The sequence below is a fragment of the Lissotriton helveticus genome, chromosome 7 (genome assembly GCF_964261635.1).
Source record: "Lissotriton helveticus chromosome 7, aLisHel1.1, whole genome shotgun sequence".
NCBI lineage: Eukaryota > Metazoa > Chordata > Amphibia > Caudata > Salamandridae > Lissotriton > Lissotriton helveticus.
The window spans coordinates 566146861-566169325 of NC_136068.1; the positions used below are offsets into that span (position 1 = coordinate 566146861).

General features: G+C 45.4%; 1 protein-coding gene across 1 annotated transcript in view; it reads right to left on the minus strand.

Annotated features, from left to right (window-relative positions):
* LOC144768753 (interferon-induced very large GTPase 1-like) overlaps window positions 1-22465 on the minus strand; it is a 426778-nt gene that overhangs the window by 184781 nt on the left and 219532 nt on the right. Inside the window, exon 3 of the mRNA XM_078652646.1 lies at window positions 17964-18003. Coding sequence (XP_078508772.1) covers window positions 17964-18003 — 40 coding nt within the window. The remainder of the gene's footprint in view (window positions 1-17963; window positions 18004-22465) is intronic.

A 22465-nucleotide genomic window follows, 5' to 3' on the forward strand; every position in this document is an offset into this window, starting at 1 on the left:
TTGCAATTAAGACTGTGAGACAAACTGTAAGGGTGAACATCAGAATATGTCCACTCCAATGTTTGCAGACTACCCTTCTTAGTGTTAGCAGCATCTGCCCCATATATTCTCTCATCCTTCCTACGATCCCATGATTGCTGCTCCCTTCAAGTTCAGCATATAACTTTTGAAATTTCCCTACATATGCATCAAACCATTAATTTACGCTTTCAGACAATGAGCGGATCAGCTGTGCATGCTGACGTGATGGTCTAGCTGTAGGCAGACTGTTCGCCTGATTCTAGTGCACATCAAAAGTACCTACCATAGCACTATCTCACAAGAAAATGTAGTCCCTTTCTACAGTTTTGTATTCTCAAGTTGCATTCTACCTCTGAAACCCTCTCCCATATTACTAACGCCCAGTAGGAAAAACATAATCAGCTTCCAGTTGTTGCCTCTCCATGTTTCTTTTGAATGATCCTCTTTTTACTTTCCATTCTCTGCAAGCCACCTCTCTATCCGCACAGGCATGTTTGCTTTTATCTTTAGGATTGTATTTCTGCAAATTTCCAAAAACTAATTTCTCACAACTTCTCCTTATTAGAAAGTTGTACTCCTTTAACCTACACATATGTAATCTCGTCTAGGACATCAGTTAGATCCTCTGTCTAACATACCCCACAAACCTAAATCCTATCAATTCAATCTATCACAAAGAAAGTGGAGCAAGCACAAGGAATAGATTCCTCAAGCACACATTCCTATCGAAAGCAAAGAGAACAACAATACATCACATCACTCCAGCCTGTTCCCTGCATTTGACTGAACTGATACAAAACAAAACAGGACGTTCCAGGTTATGGTCTGTCAATATATCAACGTGATGGGTGAAGGAGTGTGTTTTTGCGAAGTTTTCGAGAGAATTGAGTTTATAAACCTGTATGAAAGAGGCATGAAACACTTCATATATAAAGTGAAGAACAAGCAAGAGGACAAAGAGGCAATTCCAAAAAAGTGGAGGTGGAGGGTAATATAGTGTGAGGGGGAACAATGCTGTGAGTGGACCAGGGGAGGCCAGGGATAGAGACTTATGTGTGTCTTGTGCTGCTGGTCCTTCTCCCTTTACAGAGCAGGTGTCACATTCTCAGCTCATCACTTTAGCTCTTGGTTCTTTTTATTCAGGCAACTGGAGAATACCACTGAAATGTTTGTATGTGGGAATCATTCTGGCTCTTCTTGCAGGATACTGTAGGGGTGCTGATCATAGGGTCAGTTGAGGAGACACAAATCTGAAGTTCCTCCCTAAAACTCAGGAGTTTGAGGTTGTGGCGTGTGACTCAACCTCAATGTTCCCGAAACTCCTGCTCTTTTTCCTGGACACTTTTTCCATGGACATTGAATGCTAAATGACTTGGGCAGAGTCTATTCCCTCTCATTTAGTATTCATTTGCCCAGCAGCCCTTGCTCTTTGCACTGATCCATTGATGATTTGGGCATCAACAAAGATCAAAGTTTGCTGGGGTTTTACTATGGTACAACGCCAGCTGTACACTTCAGAGCCTGCACCTTCCTAATGTTGCCAGGAGCAATGGCAAGGATCAACAAGAATTGGCAAAGTCATTGTATGTGTATGTGGGTGTATATGTAGCAGGTGTGAAAAGGTGCAGTTGGTCAGACACTCACGTCTACAACCAAACTCACCTTTGAGAATTGGGCCCAATGTTTGCTTAATGGTTTTAAATTCACATCATCACAATAAAGCCGCAGCTGCTTGACAGCCCAAATATATGCAAAAATGCAGAGCAGCAGAATCCTAATGAAGGTACATGTGCTTGAAAAAGAACTGCAATTAAAAGCAACGTGTGAAAAGAAAGTTCAAAATATCCAGGTAATCACCGGTTTCAGAAATGACCTCGCCCTCCCAAAACCCCCAGACCCCCAGCCTCCCTCATTACCATCCCTACCGAACCAAGAATAAAAGAGTCCCCCCGTATACCAACTGCATGCTCATAAATTGCAGATCTGCCACAAAACACTCTACAGAGCTGGCAGAACCCATCCTCAACCATAACATAGGCGTAGCCTTCATAACCGAAACCTGGCTAAACAAATCCTCCCCGCCTATCCTGGATATGCTCGTTCCTCGGGGCTTCGCCATCATCAATAAAGATAGGAAGGGCCAAAAAAAAGGCGGAGGCGTGGCAATCATCTACAACAACAGCCTATCAGTGGTTGAAACCGATACCTTTAAATACAACTCCTTTGAATACCTCATTGCCAACATCAAAACCGCCAACAACAATCTATTATAATGCTACCTACTATACCATCCCCCTGGTAAAACCGCCACGTTCACCGAACAACTGTCAGACCTGATCGCTCATTGCTCGCTCCGAGAGACCAACAACCTCATTCTAGGCGATCTCAACCTTCACTGGAACGATGTGATTAGTGCTACAATACAATCCCTAAATGAGCTACTACTTTTCAACAACCTTACCCAACACTGCTCTAAAGAGACCCACAACAAGGGGGCAATCCTGAACGCCATCATCGCCCAACATGATGCAATCACTATAGACCACATCCTTCCGGTTGATTGGTCAGATCACCACCTAATCCTATTCCACTTCGCCCAACCGATCCTGTGCCATCCACCCATTGCTGTCCCCCCTACATGGTCTAGGAACCTATCTCAGATCAACACAGTTGAACTAGAAGAAAGAATAGCCTCCACCCTGCCAATCTGCTTGGACGGCCTCTTTACTACTGAACTCACCTCACACTACAACACGACCATGTCCGCCATCCTAGACCAATTAGCACCCCTGAAACAGAAAAAACCTAGGAACATCCATTCCAGAACCTGGTTTAACAAGGACATCAATGAGGAAAGAAGACATGTTAGAGCCACAGAACGTCATTGGAGAAAGAACCCCTCCTTCAGCCGCTATGAGGAACTTAGAGCAGCAAGAAGAAGATACAAAAAGCACATCAATAGCGAAAAAACAAACTTCTTCTGTACTGCGCTGGACAAGGCAAAAAACAGACCAAGATAACTCTTTGACATCAATAAAAAACAAACTTCCAAGCCATCTACTATCCATGTCCTACCCTCCAAAACCATTTTATGATAACTTCACCAACTTCTTTAACGAAAAAATCTCCAAGATCAAACTCTCCCTTGACATCAACCTTTACCCTCCTCGCGATAATGACCTCACAGCTACCGAAACCACTGTTGGAGGTCGTCCCACATTCACCTGGTCCTCCTTCGACCTCATCCACGAAGCCGAGATCCTCAATCTAATCTCTTCTTCCAAACCCTCATCGCACAACCTTGATCCCATTCCCTCACAAATGGCCAAAGATCTGAAACTCACACTTGCTCCACTCTGGTGTGAAATCATAAACAGCTCACTAAAAACTGTCATCATACCAGACTGCCTCAAAGTCGGCCAAGTTTCACCTCTTCTGAAGAAACCAGGCTTAGACACCAACGACCTGAATAACTTCAGACCAGTCTCTAGTCTTCCCTTTCTAGACAAAATCCTAGAAAAATGTGTGCTCCGCCAACTAAACAACCAGATCGAAAACATTAATCTACTAGACCATCACCAATCAGGATTCAGAAAAGGCTATAGCACCGAAACTGCAATCCTCAAGACATCCGCAACTCCCTTGATTCAGATCGTTGTTGCCTACTCATCCTCCTAGACCTGTCAGCAGCCTTTGACATGGTAGACCACAGGCTGCTCATCAAGGCCCTCAAAGAACGAGTAGGTGCGGATGATGTGGTCCTTCAATGGTTCTCCTCCTTCTTCCAGAATCGCTTCCAAAGAGTTAAAATCGAAACCTTCACATCCGACCCTCTTCCCGTGACAAGAGGTGTCCCTCAAGGATCCGTTCTCTCCCCGCAACTGTTCAACATATATATATTGTACCCCTCACCACCATACTGAAAAAAGCTAACATCCCTTTCCATCTCTATGCAGATGACACCCAGATCTACCTGGAAACCTCCTCCTTTAATGACATTCTAAGGCTCAACAACACTCTCAGAGAAGTGCAAGACTGGTTAGCAATGAACCACCTCGAACTCAATCAGGGAAAAACTGAGATCCTCCTTATCTCTAACTAGGAGGACAACCCGCAAATCATTGAATGGGTAAAAGCAATCGATACCCTCAATGGTAAGTAAGTAAATTTATTGTGCATATTTAATTAAAACCAGTGCAAAGCGTAGTACAAAACAGTAGAAAACGGACTTTAAATTATCATTAAAATGTGTACATTGTTATCGTCATTAAAAAGCATGCACAGAGGAACCCAGTCTGATTAGCCAGGAGCAATTGTCTTTATGACGGGCAGCGTATTCCCGTGAGTCCTGTAGGCCGCCTACATGTTGTCTGTGTCAATGATCGAAAGTTTTTTATTTTGACAGTTTTTGCTCGATCATTGCAAGGAACTTAACGTATCTGCAATTCAGTTTCGTGTTCGAAGGGTTCAGGCAGGCGAGGACCGCTTGCCTTCTCGTACAAGTCCCTAGCTGCTTAAGCTGGGCCTTTAAGAGCTGTTGACGGGCTGGCCGTAGCTCTTCGCAAAGGCAGGTCAGATGAAGTATATTGCCCTTGTTTGTGTTACAAAACGGACAAACCTCGTGGCCATTACTCCTGAGCCATGGTGGAAGATACTCTATGCTGGGCAGAACCCCTAGTCTGTATTTCAAGAACTTCAGTTTTGTTGTCTTAGGATAACCCTGGCTGAAGTAAGGTTGTGGTGTCAGCATTTTATAAGAGTTTAATGACATCCAGGCATGATTTCTTTTGGCGAATGTGGCCTTGTCCTCTAGTAAGGATAGTGTTTTAACAGTTTTCCAGACTAGTTTTTTTAATGGGTTGTGCCCGAGTTGCATGTCCCAAATCACAGTTAGATTAGTAGCCACCAGAGCTGTCTTCAGGTAGGATCTTGCCTGAGATATATCCCTATTTTGAATGTCTTGCCATAGCAGTGAGTTTAGAGTGTTGGTGGGGGCCGAACAGAGTTTGTGGCAGCAGTTGATGTACGCTCCCTGTCTGGCAAGGGCTTGCTTTTGCAATCCAAATTCCAGCCTAAGTTGGGCCAGCGATGTGTAGGATGGAAGGGAAAACCTTGTTCTATAGGCTTTTGTCTGGATTGTGTCCAGGTTCTTGGAGTCTCTCCCACGAAGCGCTTCGCTGGCATAACAGATAGAGGGGAGTAGCTTAGCCTGGATAACTCTCAGATAGGGGGTTAGAATTGGCCCCATCAGTTGATTGGCTATGTTTTTTAGTGTAACGGCGATGCACGCCCCTCTCCTTTTTGCTTCCTGCTTTTGTTGTGCAAAGGTGCCATTTCTGTCAAAGAGAACTCCCAGGTATTTGTAAACAAGTGCCGACTCTATTTTTTGACCGCCTAGTGCCCATGACTTCTGAGGCTTCTTCTTGGTGTTGATCGACATGGTGCGTGTCTTACTCAGATTTATTTTAAGTTTGTTTTCCGTGGCGTAGCTGTGCATTTGGATCAGAAGCTGCTGGAGGCCGGTGTAGGTATGGCTAAGTAGCACAACGTTGTCCGCGTACAGCAGGTTGCTCAAGGTTTTCCCTCCCAGCCTCGGGGAATGGGAGTTGCATGTGTTGAGTGAGTCTGATAAATCCGCCATAAACAGATTGAACAGTATTGGGGCAAGCACGCACCCTTGCTTCAGGCCTTTGGTGGTACGAACTTTAGATGACAGGTGTGTGCCGCCTCCTAGCTCACCTGCCCCCAGGTATCAGAGTGTAGAAGCTTCAGCATGCTTAGAATCGGCTGCGGTATTCCCCATTGTGCCAGTTTCCCCCAAAGTCTGCCTCTCTCGATGTTATCAAACGCTGCACTGAAATCGATGTAGCACATATGCAGCTGCAGTTTTTTTGTTTTTGCTGCATCGATCATTAGAGAGATGGCCAGAATATTGGTAGCTGTTCCAGTATTTTTCCGGAAACCGGTCTGGTTCAATGGTATGATCTGATTTGAATCCGCCCATAGCGCAATTTCCTCTAAGAGAGTTCCCGCAAAATATTTTGCCTCATTATCGAGGAGGGCTACTAGTCGGTAGTTGTTAGGGTCCATTTTGTCGCCTTTTTTTAATATGGGGACAATCGTCGACCCTCTCCAAGATTCTGGGATTTTGTCTAAGAGTCTTACTTCCGAGAATAGCGGTTGCATGTTGGTAGCCCATTCTGTGATCTTTTCCTTAAATAGGGCTGGCGGAATACCGTTTGGACCCGGAGCACCTTCCTTCCTGCCCTTGCAAATCTGTGTTTTTATGATTGCTATTTGCTGGCCGGCTGTTGTATCCGAGATGTTTTTTGGGTAGGCTTTGCTCTCTCTTGGTCAGGGCCTTCAACGCGAACATTGTGGAGTTAGGCTCTGTGGTGTTCGTTTTTTGCGCTCCTGCGTGTTCCGGCTGGTCATTGAAGTGGCTAGAGAGGTAATTGATCCATGACTCTTCCAGAATATGCGAGCCTAGATCTTTATGCTGTGGTCGTAGGATCCTGTTTGCTGATTGCCAAAAGCGTGCGCTGTTACTACTTTTGCTGTGGTGTAATAATTTTGCCCATGTCTCATTTTCAGCGTCTTTCTTTATGTTCCATTTTATGCTTTTGAGCTCAGTTCTTTGTTTCTTCAACACTGTCCGAAGCTGTGCGTTGTCGGGGGCTGATCTTAGCATTCGTAAGGGCGAATTTACTAATCTTTTATGCTGCCTTAATTCTGCTCTCGGTCCTTTTTTTGAGTTGGATTTTACTGCTCACATTGTGCAAGTTAATTTTTGCTGGGGTCTTGCTTGCCAGTTCTTTTAGCAAAGATCCTGTGTATTGCTCCCAGTGTGGGATATGCCCACGCTGAATTTGGTTTGTGTGTGTTATATCGTTGAAGGGCAGTATCGGCCTGAGTTGTTAGGTTAGTTGGTGTGCATTTGATCCTTTTTCGATTTATGGTATAGATCGCCCCTAACGTTTTGTCTGGCCTGATTGTAATAGGCGACTTTAATGTCAGATGGCATTCCTGGGGACGATGGTCACTTTCTCCCTTGTCCCCCATTCTGAATTCCAAGATGTAGGGGAAGAGTGCCAGACTGACAAATGTATAGTCCAAGATGGAGCTGGCTGTTTGTGAGTAGAATGTTTCTACTGGAGGTCGATCTGTCATGAATCTACCATTTAGTGCCCGGAGATTTAAATGTTCTAAGTCTTTGAGAAAGGAATTGTATTGGTGCTTTCTCCTGTTTTGCGGGGAGCTTTGTGGTGGTATGGTGTACATTTTATTCAGAGCCAAGACCTCTTCCTCTGCTGATGAGCCAAGGAGGTTTTGGTTGAAGTCCCCTGACAGGAGAAAGAATGGCTTTTCCATCTGGGAGATATACTCCGTGAGTTGATTAGAAATTGTGTTGGAGTCTTTACCTCTGTGTTTAGGGTGGACGTATGCATTGACAAAGCATATTTCTTCTTCTTTGTTACAGAGCTTCAGTTTTATTTTTACTGTTAAGGTTGAGGATGTGGACGAGTTCATGAGAACTGCCGACGATATTGTTGTGTTGGATATATATGTAGCCAGGCCTCCTGACTGGTGGCCAAATCTGTTGGTTCTAACTGCTGCTGTTGAATAGCCAGTGAAGCCCGTGATGTGTTGTGTAGATGTTAGCCAGGTTTCCTGCAGCATTACTATATCAAATAGAGAGATGTACTTTTGGAAGTCTGGGTCATCCATTTTTGAGATTAGGCCGTTTATATTCCAAGAACAGATGCCTATGGATGGTGCACTGCCCTTTATGCCATCTCTCATTTGTTGGTGGCATCAGTCCTCTTCAGGACGTATGAAGATCGTTCGAGAGAGAATTTCTCTTGTTAGTGCTCGATTTTGATGTAGCGCCCCCCCTTGTGCTCGCTTCTGTCCATCCCCGAGGGCTGCGTGTGTTTTTAATTGTCGGACTTCCTCTCAGGGGCTTAGTCATAATGGGAGTGCGGATCTGATGGTGCTTTTGCACTGGACTTCTCCCACTTGATGTGAGTGCTAGTTCCGAGCCCACTACCGCCCTCGGCCTGTCTTCCGGACGCTGCCAGTGTATGTTCTCTCTTTTATTTGGGTGAACTTCCCAAGGCGCCTTTAAGGACACTAAGGGTGTTTGCCTGTCTTGCCTCCAATTTTGAGCTTGTCCTCCTCTGTAGGGGTGAGGGGTAGGCTGGTTTTAGTATCGGGTCCAGCTTGATGCCCCAGTTCTTAAATTGCTCTGCTTCTGCTGCAATAGACTCTGCGACATTGTTGAAAGACCAGGTGGTCTTGGTCCCCTCCGGGCTATTTCGATTTGCGGCGGGCAAGAATTCAACCGAGATTAAGTCCTTAGTACTTATCCCCTCCAGGCTGGGAATATGTTCCATTAGTTTAAGAATGTTGCCACGGTTGAGCGTGTCATGCTGCCCTTGTGACTTATATTCCGGAAAAAAGACCAACATCTCTGTTGTTTGTTTGGTGTTTCCTACCTCCTTGTATTGTGAGTGATGTACTTGAGCTAGTGATGCATGGCCTGTATGAGTTTCGCGAGGTACCGAGGTTGAGCCTTCACCTGGCATGTTGGCGGTGATTGTTGATGCTTTAAATGAAGTCATTTGCTTTGATATTGTTCGTGTTTCGGATGTCCGTTTTGCTTGGGGACGCTCCGTTTGATTAGAAACAGGGTGATTAGTGAAGTCCGATGTGTCTGTGACATGGGCTCCGTAAATTTGGCTTAGCGATGGTCCAAGTTTTCCGTTCCTGTCCCCCACCTCAGCCTTTAACCTGAGAGGGTGGTTGCTAACATTTATTGGTTGTGAGTCTTGATTGATAGTTGGTTCAGGTTTTCCCCTTTCCATTTGGAGAGGAGGCTCCTTGCTTTGCCGTGTTGAGACTCCCGCTTGATCCTCAGAGGCCCTTGCTGTCTTGTTCTTGGCACAGTTTGGCAGTATAAGGTGATTGATCTTTGCTGCCGCCTCTCTTACTCCGACTATTTGTTCCGGTTGGTCTCTTACCCGTGGTCCTTGGGACCCTTGCCCTTCTTGCTTCGGGTGGCTACTGTTTGTTTTATGCTGCTGCTGATTTGTGCCTAGGGGCAAGTGGTATTCGCTATCTGTGGGGTTAGCGTTTTTTGTGTTATCCCAAGATCTCTCCTTTGTGTCATAGAAGATGGGGAAGTATTTAGACGTGGATGTTTCAGTTTTTTGCTTACGCCCTTTTCTTTTTTGTTGGCATCGCTGTTTGGCATTGAGTTTTTGCGAGAGCTCCTGTCCTGTTAGGGTTGTCTCTTCGTTTGCGGGTGCGGAATGGGTGGTTGGCTCTGCTGCGGTTCTGGATGCTTCACTCCTGATGTCTCCTGTTTCAGGGTTAGTGGTCCCCATTTCTTTAATTGCGTATCCTCTATGTAGAGTCTTTATATCTCCTATTAGGTCAGTTAGCATTGAAGGCAGTGAGGCTACTTTGTCTAATGCCTGACTGCAATTGCAGCTCAGATAGGTGTTTGATTGTGCTCTCAGAATCAGGTTGTTTAGATTGCCTAGCTTGTCATCGATGCCAGCTGTAAAGACTGCCAGTGTATTGAGAAGATTAAGTTGAAGCTCCATTTTCTCTGATTGGTATTGCAGGGTATCTACTGCTAGTTGGATTGTATTTAGCAGTGAATTCCACGTTCCGATGTTTTGTTCCTTTCTCCGCTCATTCTCTTTAAAGTCGTTGCCGGGCATGTTTAGGTTTTTGGCTGCCAAAGGTGAGTCAGGGGCATGAGTCCCTTTGGGATCAGGTGTGTGAGTGGCTAGCATATCTTCCCATTCTTGTGTGTTGAGATAGGACACTAGTGCTCTTGCTTCGGCTTTGCTACTGGAGTCGTGAGAACTTGCAGCCTCCATACCAGAGGCGCTTCTTGCTGAGTTGTGGGTTTCCTGATCTGTGGGTGATAGAGCGCGTCCAGCCGTTGGGTGAGACTTGATGGGTGTACTATGAGTATGGCTCTTGGATTGCAAGTCCAGCTCCGGACATGGTGCGGTTTCTTTTGCTGGAACCGGTGCTGATGTCTGTAGGCCTGCCCCAGGAGCCCTTTCAGTGGGGCAGCTGTCTAGTTTGTCAGCTGGTATTTGGACTAAAATGAGTTTCTTCTTCAGGTTGACTTTAAGGTCATCTAGTGGGGTTGATAAGGTGTTTTCCCGGCTGCAAAGGACCAAGCCAGCTGGGTGTGCGTGCAGAATCTTCTGGTTTTAGACGGCGGAGTTAGAAAACTTCCCTCTTTCGTTCGAGGTCTCCAAAGGAGTGCTAGCATTCCCGTGCCCCGAGGTACTGCTCTGCGCAGGATCCGACGAAGGGCCCCCTTGTGCCAACGGGCCTTCGGGTACAAGCAGTGGTGGCGATGAGCGTGCTAATCCCAAGACAGCAGGAAGCAGTGGTGTTTGCAGTTCGGACAGGTGCCTGTTACTCGAGAATATCGCTGTGCCCGCGTCCTTTAGGAGTTCAAACTTTGTGTATATTTTGGGCTGATAGAGTTTTTTAGCAGTTTGTGAAGCACTTACTACGGTCTCTGGTATCAGGACCGTTAGGGATCCTTGCTCTGTTGTATTATAGCTCAGCCCCAGTGCCTGCTCTGATGTGGAGAGGTTCAGATCCGTGCTGGTAGTCGAGTTTGCGCTCATTTTCCTTTTCTTTTTCTTGTGCCCTTTCCCATTTCCCTGTTTTTCGTTCGTTTTTGCTGTGGGCTTTGGTTTGACTTCCAGTGGCCCCCTGGCCTTTCCTGACCTCATGTCGTTAGTGGCGATGATGGTAGGCTCGCTAGTTTTCTGTCCGTAAGTTGGCTGGATATGAGCTGGCTGCGTTTTAAGCTGGCTGCGTTTTCAGCTGAGCGGAGCGGAGCGCGCAAAGGGGCCGTAGGTCAGTCAGACCTAGTCGGACTGCCTGTCAGACCCCCCGGGCTCTTACTTAGCGGCCGCCTCTACCGGCAGTCGCGCTCACGCTTGTAGGTTCGCCTTCTCTCGGGAGACCTTGTGCCTCGCCAATGGTCGATGGTCGATTAAGGTGAGTGGGGATGATAAGTAGAAAAGATTCCAGGTGTGCAGCCTCACTTTTTACCCCCGCTCCGCCTCTTCTCTTCTTCTCCTCAGTACCGGGCAAATGAGCAGAGGGACCTGAATTGCGGGGCTTGTAGCGAGCGGAGAAGAGCGGCGAAGAGCCCCCAGGTGACACCGGCGAAGACAGCAAAGCAACTGCTGCCCCCGCAGCCCCCGCTCACCTCTCTACTCCTTGCTCCTCGCTTGTCCGGACTCACTCCTCGCTTGGTCTCCCGATTCTTTCAGCCTTCCGATGCTCTCAGCCTTTTTTCCAGCCTTTTTTGCCACTGGCATAGGGAGAGGCATAGGGAGAGGACAGGCTGAGAACCTGAGAACTGGGCTTGGATCAGAACAGCCCTGTAGCCCCTGCGCCCACGGCTCCTGACTACCCTCGGCGTTGTAGTCACTTTTCCAGGGTGGGCGGGCCGTGACCAGGACGAGCCGGGACCAGGACGGGCTGGGACCAGGGCGGGCTGAGGCAGCTGGAGCGGCGTGATTAGCTCTTGCAACTCTGGCTGACTCTACGGCTAGCCGTCTTAGCCCCTCCAAGGCCCCCCAGGACACCTTCAGTGAAAGCTTCCGCCCCTTGGTTTTCACCGGCGCTAGCCGATAAGCGACGGCAATGTAAAAAAGCCGAAAGGAAGTGGCGTAAGCTCTATGACGCCAGCTCGAAGGAAGCTTATAGGGCTATGGTCAGAGACTATCACCACGACATTATAGCTGGCAAAAAGTCCTATCTGGCCAGTAGGATTGAAGATGCTTCCAGTTCCTGTAAAGAAATCTTCAGGATAGTCAAGGACTTTATCTCCCCTCCGTGATGCACCCCCAGTTCCATCCATTCAGAGTCCTGGATCTCCGAACTTGCTGACTTTTTCGCCAGCAAAATTCGGACTATCCAGGCCTGCTTCGGAAAGGCAGACACGTTTACCACCTTTAATTGGCAGTCCCCTTCCCCTTGCCCTTGCCCGATCTCTGCGGGCCCCGCCCTCTGGAACTTTCCATTTTTGACCTTACAGGCTTCCCTGGATCTCCTTTCCAAATTGAAATCTGGCTCCCCTTTAGACCCTTGTCCTGCTAAATTCCTCGCGCAAATGGCCCCTACTCTCAACCATCTTATTAACCCGATACTCAATCTCTCTCTTAGCACGGGTGAGGTTCCCCAACCGTGGAAACAGGCTCTTATTCTGCCATTGCTAAAGAAATCCAACCTGAACCCGGAATCCCATGCCAATTATAGACCAATCTCCCTCCTGCCAGCGCTTGCGAAAGTGGTTGAGCAACATGTCCATACTACCATGTCCCACTTTCTTGAGACGAACGACATACTACATAAGTCGCAGTCCGGTTTCCGCTCCAATCTGAGCACGGAAACAGCGTTGCTCGAGGTCACCGAGGCTGTTAAGGAAACCTTAGACAGAGGAGGCAAAGCCATGTTGGTTATGCTTGACCTCTCTGCGGCTTTCGACATCGTCCCCCATGACCGTCTCCTTTCTAGACTCTGGGAGATTGGTCTAAGGGGGACGGTGTTCCGGTGGTTTAGGTCTTTTCTCTCGAATCGCCAGCAAACTATCTGGGCCCCCCCTTTCTCTGCCGCAGTGCCGCTTTTGGAGGTCGGAGTACCGCAGGGCTCAATTCTGAGCCCCTCGCTCTTTAACATCTATATGACCCCTCTGGCGGCATTGGCGGAGGATTGTGGAGCCCAGATCGTGTCGTATGCGGACGACACACAACTCCTGTTCACCTGCGACAAGGGCTGCGATTTTGATGGGACGTCCATCCGGGGTTGCCTTGGGGCAATGTTTGACTGGTTTAGTCGCAATAGCCTCAAGTGCAACTCCGATAGGTCCGAAGTGCTCTTCTTCGGTTGCCCCGTGATCCCCAGATGGAAGGAGTGGTGGCCTCCTGCCATGTTCCCTCCCGCCAGCGATTCGGGGGCTGCTAAAAATCTGGGCATCCAGATCGACAACAGCCTCTCTTTCAAAACTCAGGTGGCTGGTCTGGCCGGCAAGTGTTTTGCAATCTTAAAGATGCTAAGGAAGTTTCTGCCGCTCTTATCTTTATAGCATAGAAAGATCACGGTACAGGCCTTGATAGGCTCTCGCCTAGACTATTCCAACATACTGTACCTAGGCCTTCCGGACTTCCTTCTTGCGCATCTCCAGGTTGTGCAAAACTCTTGGGCCTGGGCCATCTATGGGTTCACTAGGAGAGTCAGGGCCAGCGATCTCCTCAGAACCCTTCACTGGCTGCCCATTAAGAAGCGGATCACCTTTAAGGCCCTGACCATTGCCTTTAAAGACCTTCATGATACAGGTGCCTGTTATCTTCGGAAACGGATCAGCTTCTATTTGCCTTCCATATCTTTGCGATCCTCCACCCAGGCTAGGGCTGTCACCCCAGTGATCCGACGTGCGCGCTGCAGGGGGCGGTCCTTTAAACATCTTGCCCCCCGGTTATGGAATGCTCTTCCTCTGTCTCTCAGATCCAACACCAATCTACTGGCATTTAGGAAGGATCTGAAGACTCTGCTGTTCACGCAATAATTCACTACATTCTGCTATTAGTTCTCCTCCTGTTCTGCCTTCCACTCTGGATCAGTGATGATCTTTAGCGCCGGGACACTCTTCGGAGTAGCTGTGCACTATAAAAGTACCACCATTAACATAACATAACATAACATTAGCCTGGAGCCGCCGCTCGGACCCGCGGCTCACTGACAGCCCCCGGCAGCCCCTGCTGGAACTGATTCTCAAGCAGGGGGGATGCAGGGGGATGCAAGCGGACTTCGGATGGCAGTGGGAGCCGGTGAAAAACCGCCGCGGTTCGGTGAAAGTTTCTCATTTCCTGGCTCCGCGGTCCGCGGTGTGTGATCTGCTGCAGCGGGCTCTCTCCTGTCGGCGTGTGACGTCAGGCACCAAACAACTCACAAAGCCCTCAATGGGAATCCCACCCTGACTAACTCTGTAAAATCACTTGGAATCACCCTTGACCACAAACTATCAATGACGAACCACATCAAGAACTCCGCTAAGAGCGCCTTCCTCAATCTGAAGCTCCTCAATAAAATCAAACCGCACATTCCGCAGAGAGATCTCAAACAAGCCACCCAATCATTGGTGCTGTCTAGACTGGACTATGGGAACGCAACCCTCTCCGGAACAGCTCTCTCCCACCTAGCGCCACTAAAAACTACCCTCAATGCAGCTGCCAGAATGGTATCCGGTGCAAAGAAATTCGACCACATATCTCCCGCACTCAGAGATCGAAAATGGCTCCCAGTGGAAATGCGCGCTAGCTTCAGAACTGCCTGCCTTACACACAAAGCCCTTCACACTGGGAAACCAGAATACCTAGCCGCTAAGCTTAAGAAAGCTGGTCACTCCAGAAATCTCAGAAGTTCAAACTCCCTCCTACTCATCCCCCTGAAAACACGTAAACAAAAAACTGCAGCCCGCTCTTTTGCAGGTAACGCTCCTAAAATCTGGAACTCCATCCCTGTGGACATCAGAACTACCCCCTCCTTTCCAGAATTCAAGTGCCGACTAAAAATCCTCTACCTCAACCGTGCATTCCCGAACTCAATTACGTAACTAACACGCCTGTCCTGGCTCAAAGAAGTTCAATAACAACTTTGACCTTGCATCGAGAATACTATGAATCGAAAATGTCTCCGGATTGCTCCACCTCAACAGCACACCCTGAACTTTTGACCGCGCTACCTCGAAGTCGCACCTTAGCCGCTACATAATTTTTAACCTCCGAACATGTATGACTCTATTTTGCTTTATTGTTATGTACTTGTCTTCTCTCCATCCTCTATAAAGCGCTCCGATACCCTCGGGTCTGGCCAGCACTATAGAAAACTTCTAAAATTAAAAATAAAAATAAAATAAAATAAGGCTCATAGATATACACATTCCTCTGTGCTCCGATGCATTTCGGGCTATTTTGCCTTTCGGCGGATGTGAAATCGCTATATACCTCAATACCGCATTCGGGAGAGATGGAAGCGATGGAATTGGCAATCCTAAATACTGACATCGAACCATCCATGCAAAAATTCTTAATGGAACAGTGCTTTTCACCTTGTACCAAAGTTACTTTGAATACAAAAACGAATGGTACCTCCAACTCTCCGGAACCTCTATGGGGAATTGCGCAGCACCGATATATGAGAGTATCTATATGAAGCAGTACGAGGATACCTATATATATCCGAACCCCACTTGGAAGAACAACACAAAGCTGCTAGTAAGATACATCGATGATGTTTTTATACTATGGAACAACACCAGAGAGAAACTACAGGAGGCATTAATTGCCTTAAATGACATTGATGACAGAATTCAATTCACATGGGAGATACAAAAAGAAAAAATAACCTTTTTAGATGTGGAAATCACCCTGAACGGAACATGTTTAGAGACTGACCTTTTCAGAAAATGAACTGATAGAAACAACACCTTACACTACTCCAGCTTCCACCAAACATCTCTTAAACACCATCTACCATTCTCTCAAATGATACGCCCTAAAGGGATAACATCCAATGAGTCCAAAGCAGAATTAAGGATTAAGGAAATGGGACAAAGATTCGAAATGAGGGGTTACCCAAAAAATAATGTGGAACAAGCCAAACAACATGTAGCTTTCATTCCCAGAATTAATCTACTGAAAAACACTGAAAAGGCACAGAATACCAGATTAGTCATAGTCTCGAAGTACTCAACATTGAGTCCAGCTTTTAAAAAGATAATTTTGAAGCACTGGCCAATCCTTAGCATGGAACCTGATTTCAAATCCTTGTTCGCAGAACCTCCCATATTCGCATATTCAAGAAATAACAACCCGGGAGAACTATTGAGCAGAGAGACACCACACACACAAGAACACAAAGGCACCAGAGCCTGTATGAATTGCAACAATTGCAATAACATTATTAAAGGAAGCTCAATAACCCACCCTATGAAAGGGTTTAACATCAAATTAAAAACAAATGCAACATGTGACACAGCCAACGTAATATACCTTTTGAAGTGCCCATGTGGAAAAGTCTACGTTGGTAAGACAGAAAGGAAGATAAAAACTTGAATTAACAACCATAAATCAAGCATCATGACAAAGAATGAGAAATCGTCTGTTGCATCACATTTCAATTAACTGAAACACCACATCTCACAGCTCAAGTTTCTTATCTTGGAAACTGTGATGAACAAGGAAGGCAGAGACAATAATAAATACCTATTACAAAGAGAGAATTTTTGGATCTATAAATTGAATTCCATGCAACCATTTGGTTTAAATGACCGTTTGGAATTTACATGTTATCTATAATATATCATATGTTATTAGCCTTATTAGGCTCTTGATGTGAGTTCCTATGTAGCTATTAGTATGCATACATACATTGATCACTGTTGCGTACATCATACGCACTTACTGACTAAGCATATTTTTACACATGTTTTTTACATATTCACTTTACCATACATTCTACCTTTTTTTTAAACCTACATCCATTCAGAGTGGCCCCCGATTTACTGTGATTCACCGAGCCATTTTAACCATTCTAATATGGTCGCCACTTCCAATTCTGCCCTTTTAGTCCGTCTTCTCACTCAATGCCCCCTATTTACATATATCGCGGTAGCGTGTTCTTTATTGACACAGGTGACCGCTTACAACTCGTTAATGATACCTGACACAGAATTGAACAGCGCGTAATTCTTCGGCGTCTTTTCAAGTACGTTTCACATATTGGTTTGGCGTGGACGCCACACGCTTACCGCTAGGTTTTTTGTGATGAACTCTCTTTTCAAATGTTGTTACGTTTTGGTTGCAGCTTACAACGTTGCAAAAACTTCATCGATTATACGCAAGTCCACGCTACCTTTTTTCACCGACTCCACAATTACGGGCACAAACACTATTATCACGGACCGGGTCACACATAAACACTGGGCTCAGAGTGCACTAAATATTGAATAGTTTCTATTGATGTAAGCTTAATGGCTGTACATTTAAACGAGTACAAAGATGCTATGTCCTTTATGTTCCATTGTAGACAAGCTCCCGGAAGAAGGGCAAAATAGCCCGAAATGCATTGGAGCACAGAGGAATGTGTATATCCATGAGCTTTATGAATATCTTGAATTTTTTTTAAATGGAATGAAACTAATTCCCATAAAGGAGAATTCAGAATGAAAAGCATATAATAAATCAAAAGCCTTTTTGAAAAAGCATTTGCGGAGTCTTTATTTATAGAACCAAAGGAGTGCCTTAACAAGGGATGCTTCCAATGTATGGAAGCACATATTAACTACATTGATCTTGACGTGATCGCAGTACGGACACGCCACCTTAAGAGCACCCGACCTCCCAAAAAATTGGAAACTACCAGTTTATCAAATCAAAATATATATATATAAAACTAATAGGCTGTGCACCAACCACTCTAATCTATATAGATACACTGGGGAAACATGAAAAATGAGGAAGCAAGAGAAAAAAAGACCAGCCAAAAGGGAGGCATTGGAAGGAGTAACAATATGCTGATACACAAGGGGAAAGAGAAGCAGAAATAGAAAAGAAAACCATAGAATCATGACGAAGGGGTAGACCCAAATCCAAAGTGCATACATCAACAAGTCTATGAGTTACAGGTAAAGCAAGATGAAGCAACATGGTAAGTCAAATTACTGAGTAACCGGAAAGGTTTGTTAATTTACAATGCTATATGTGACTACATCTGTGTAGTTATGGGTCAGAAACACGCCATTCATACTGAACAATGGATTTGAGAAAGCAGAAAAAACAGTACTTTTATAACCAAAATGACTGGCCAGAATGAACTGTATTGCTTACCAGGTTTATGAGAAGAGCTTGTTGACTTTAAATCTTCAATCTGAAAAAAAATTCACATTCACTTGATTACATTTGGCATATATAGAAACCTAACGCAGCCATTCTATGATGTTTCAGCATGGGGTTTATTTTATCCAGTGAAGACATTCCTCAATAGCTTTAACCAGTGTGGGTAAGAACCCACCTCAAATAATAATCACAATTCTTGTCAGGGTGGACCATAAACTTCACCCCTAAACCTGTGCTCACCCCGTATAAGCTATGACACAGAGCTATCAAGCTTAACTTAGGGGCTATGTGTAAATTATTTAGACATTAGTCAAATAGTAATAACGTGAAAACCAATTTAACAAACTAGAGAATATTTAATTAATACAATGACACCAGAATGACACAAATCCAATAAGTAGAACCAAAGGTATTTATTTTTAAAGTTTGAGTAAATAAATCGCAGCAAACAGCGCTAAGTGCCAACGGCAGTCTTCTGGTTACACTGTTGTGTTCGATTTTAGATTCCGTATGAGATTCCCGATTCATGCCCTTATATAGGTACAATTCGCGTTGTCCTTATATAGGCATAGAAAACCAGCCCTTATTTCGGCATAGCTCATGCTACCCAAACACAGGCATGGCCACTTCCATCCGCTCATCTACATCACAACGATTTCTTGGAAAACCAGACTCTTAAGACCGTTAGGGACTTCCCGTTGCTTGAATATTGATTTTCCCAAGAACTCATTTATTATGCATGAACATCTATTCCTTAGGGCTGTGGTTCCCAAACTGTGCGCCGCGGCTCCCCAGTGCGCCGTAATGAGATGCCAGGGGCGCCGCGCACAGCTAGGGTGACCAACCGTCCGTAAATTCCAGGGCCATCACAGGTAGCAGCGCTGCTTCCCTGTGAGAGGCCTCACCCCCGCTGCTGGAGCCGCCTCACACTCCTCCAGGAGCACAGGAGCAGCCCCTCTGCCCATTGAAATTCGGTATGGGGCTGATTGCCACTTACTGAATGAGCATGTGGCGGGCTCCTCCTGCCTCAGTTAACAGAAGGGCATTCTGTTAGATAAGAAAAAAGTAAAACGCCCACGCTGCAATGTTAGAGAACACTTCATTTAAAGAAGCCTGTGAAATAAGTTTAAAGAAACAGGTTAACGTTCTTTCACTGTCTCATCATTTTTGAACTGAAGTATTTTCAATATTATATTCAACAATGCCATGGTTGCTGCTTTTATATTTTAAGGAACTAGCAACCATTGACAAAGCCAATAGTCCTGGCTTGTTGTTGGTGCAATGATACTTGCTGTATTATATATCTGGATGCAATGACAGAAACAACATAATACCAGTCGGGCGCAACACTATGCTAAGTGCAGATTTTTAGCCTAGGTGTTTTAAACTGCGCTCTTAATTACATCCAACACCCCCTTTGAAGAGACCCCCCATTTTTTTTACACCGCTTAAAGCCCTGGAAACAACACCATGTTACAGTAACCTCACATCCTGGCACTGTGCATCATGTGTGACTCATGAGTTCTACGTTTTCAGTCTGCCTATGTGCAGGGGCATAGTGAACTCTCCACGACCACACCCCACCCCTTGCTGTAGTTCGTTCTTGATAGGCCTCTTCTGTCTGCAACTCTGCAGACAAAGGCTCAGCTCATAATGTGGAAAGGTGGGTGAGTAAATAAGTGAAGGAATGTCTGAATGGCTGGATGGATTACTGAAAGGATGAATGGAAGTATGCATGAGAGAAAAGGTAAATAGATGGATGTATGGGTGGAAAGGTATATGGATGGGTAAAAGTGTGGATGGGTGTGTGAAAGGATGGATGGATGAGTGAAAGGGCAGCTGATGGGTGAGTGAATTGGTGGATGGGTGTGTGAAAGGATGGATGGATGGATGGATGAATGAAAGGGTAGATGATGGGCAAGTGAATGGGTGGATGGATGAATTGATAAGTGAAATGGTGAATGGATGGATGAGTGAAAGGGTGAATGTAAGGATTGATGAGTTAGTGAAAGGGGTAGATGGACAAAAGGATGGATAGATGAGTGAAGTGAAAGGGTGGATGGATGAGAGAACGGATGGATGGATGAGTGAACGGATGGTTGGATGAGTGAAAGAATGCGTCCCAATTACTTTAAGGAAGATAACAGGAGGTACATACCACCCACCCACCCACCGGTAAAAAAAGAGTGGGGAGCCGCGGCCAACTGCCGATTAGGTCAAGGGAGCCACAGGTCAAAAAAGTTTGGGAACCACTGCCTTAGGGGTTCATTCATGAGGTTCATATTTCCGACTTTACGTCAATATTGGCATTCCTAAAAATCTTCAAGGTATAAATATACCTTCACTTGCTATGGCAAAGCACGGTGTGGTTCGGTGCAGTTCGACTAACTACTTGCACGACGCTACAGCAAGTGCTGAAGGAAGCCAACTCTCCAGCTGATGCACTAATTAGAAGCTGTCATCCTCCTGCTGAGAAATCCAGCTCCAGTGTTTCTGACTCAACTTGCGGGGTGTTGGAAAATCGAGTCCCGAGACAGAGATACCAACCTCTCTCATTCTAAGGTATGGAGCTGATTAAAACCTAGAGAAACCTTTGGCAATTCTTGGCAAAACTAAACCTATGCTAAAGACAACTCTTACTTCTTCCCTCGTACTAGACCTAGGTTAGGTACACTGGGGTAAGCGTATTTTAGAAGCACCAGTTGAGTATTTTAGCCTGTGTTATTTATGTATGTATTTTTATATATGTAATTGCAACAGACAATGCTATTACAGTATTATTTTATATTACTGTTTACGCTGTACGCATTATACTTTGCATTCTGTCTAACAATTGTAGCAGTTCACCTCTATTGCATAGAAAAAAGATTGTTCAATAAACCCCTTTAATTGAAACACCCGTCTCTCTATTTCTGTGCAGACTCTGTAGAAACGAAGCATGCACGATTGACTGAGTGAAATAGTTATCTATTGTTTCCACGACTCTGAAGATACGTTTTGATTCTTGGGGAAACAAAGTTGTCATGTTTATGCGGTTGTCAGAAACGAATCCCTTCTTGTTTATTTGGGAAAGTTTCTAGTGACCCCTGAGCTAGCTGGCACACACAATTAGGATTAGTATACTCGATAGAGACATACTGACCTCAGTCCTATGTCCAATCTATAGTGTATATTATTCCAATGCACAGAGCCTATTGGAAATATAGGAACTACACTACATGGCGCCCAACGGTTTGGTAAGGCACTAATTTAACGCTAGATACTGGAGTAACTCAGTCATGCTTTTCTCAGAGACCCCTTTTCCGTAAAACTCCAATAGACATCTGGAATGGGTAAGGGATAATATCCGCCATAGCTGAGTAGGACGAAAAATTCTATGTATTAGCTTTTTGGTTTGTTCAACGATGAAGGATACAGTGTTCCAAAATATTGTGCACCTTATCTTTGTTTCCTTGAAACTTGCTCTGCAAACTTTCAGTCAATAAAATGCCGGATAGCGATGACAATATCGAAACCGGTAGAGCTGCAGGCGACCAAGCCACAGCAGCCTATAACTTACCAGGTTTCCAAGAAATGGACGAGGATGCTATAGTCGTTCCTCCAAATTTAAGGAAAGCCATCACTATAACACTTATAAATCATGGCCTAACCTGAGAGGTGGTAGGGCAGTTTGTGTGATAGAGGCACATGAATATCACCAGACAGAAGTATTCTATTCATGGACAGTCTTCCCTGAAGCAAATCCAGTAACACATGTGTTTCACTTCTACAAGGAGGATGATCCACCAGAGGAATACATTCCTTTTGAGGATATTGAAATTCCACTCACATACCAGGAGCATGAGCTCTGGTTCAAAGGCGCCCTAAAACATTTAAATCACATTACCAGGCTTGGTACACTAGGTAGACCAGGAGCAACATGGTCAGCCTTAGCTGGCTACATACCTTACCCAGACATTGAAGCAATGTCGGACGAACAATTACTTAGTAATATACAAAGTATAATAGAATTATACAGTGAAACCCCAACTGTCTGAAAGTCCTGAAAAGACCTTTACTAAAAGCACTCCTACTCCTTCTAAAAAGTAGTGGGAAAATAGTAAACAAACTTCTAAAGAGAAGCGTTCTCATTCCCGAGGGAGGTCTCCTCAAATGGAGCCCTCTGAAAGGATGTATAACCTCAGGAACAGGGATAATTTGAGAAAATCTGATAGATATCAAGATACTGATACACGTTCCTGAGAAGGTAGCAGGTCTAAAAATCAGACATGCCGAGCATCTTGATGACACAACTCAAGAACGGAGAATGGGCTCAGACAATGTTGGACAGCGCAGCAGAAGTCACAATAGCTCGCCAGAACCTGAAGGATCTTCTGGAGACAGTGGACTTGAATGAATACATCCAAGTTGAAACTGCAGACACCAGGGTTAGTTCTCCACATAGGTTATATGAAGTAACACTCCGGATGGAGGGAGACATACCAAGAAAAGTG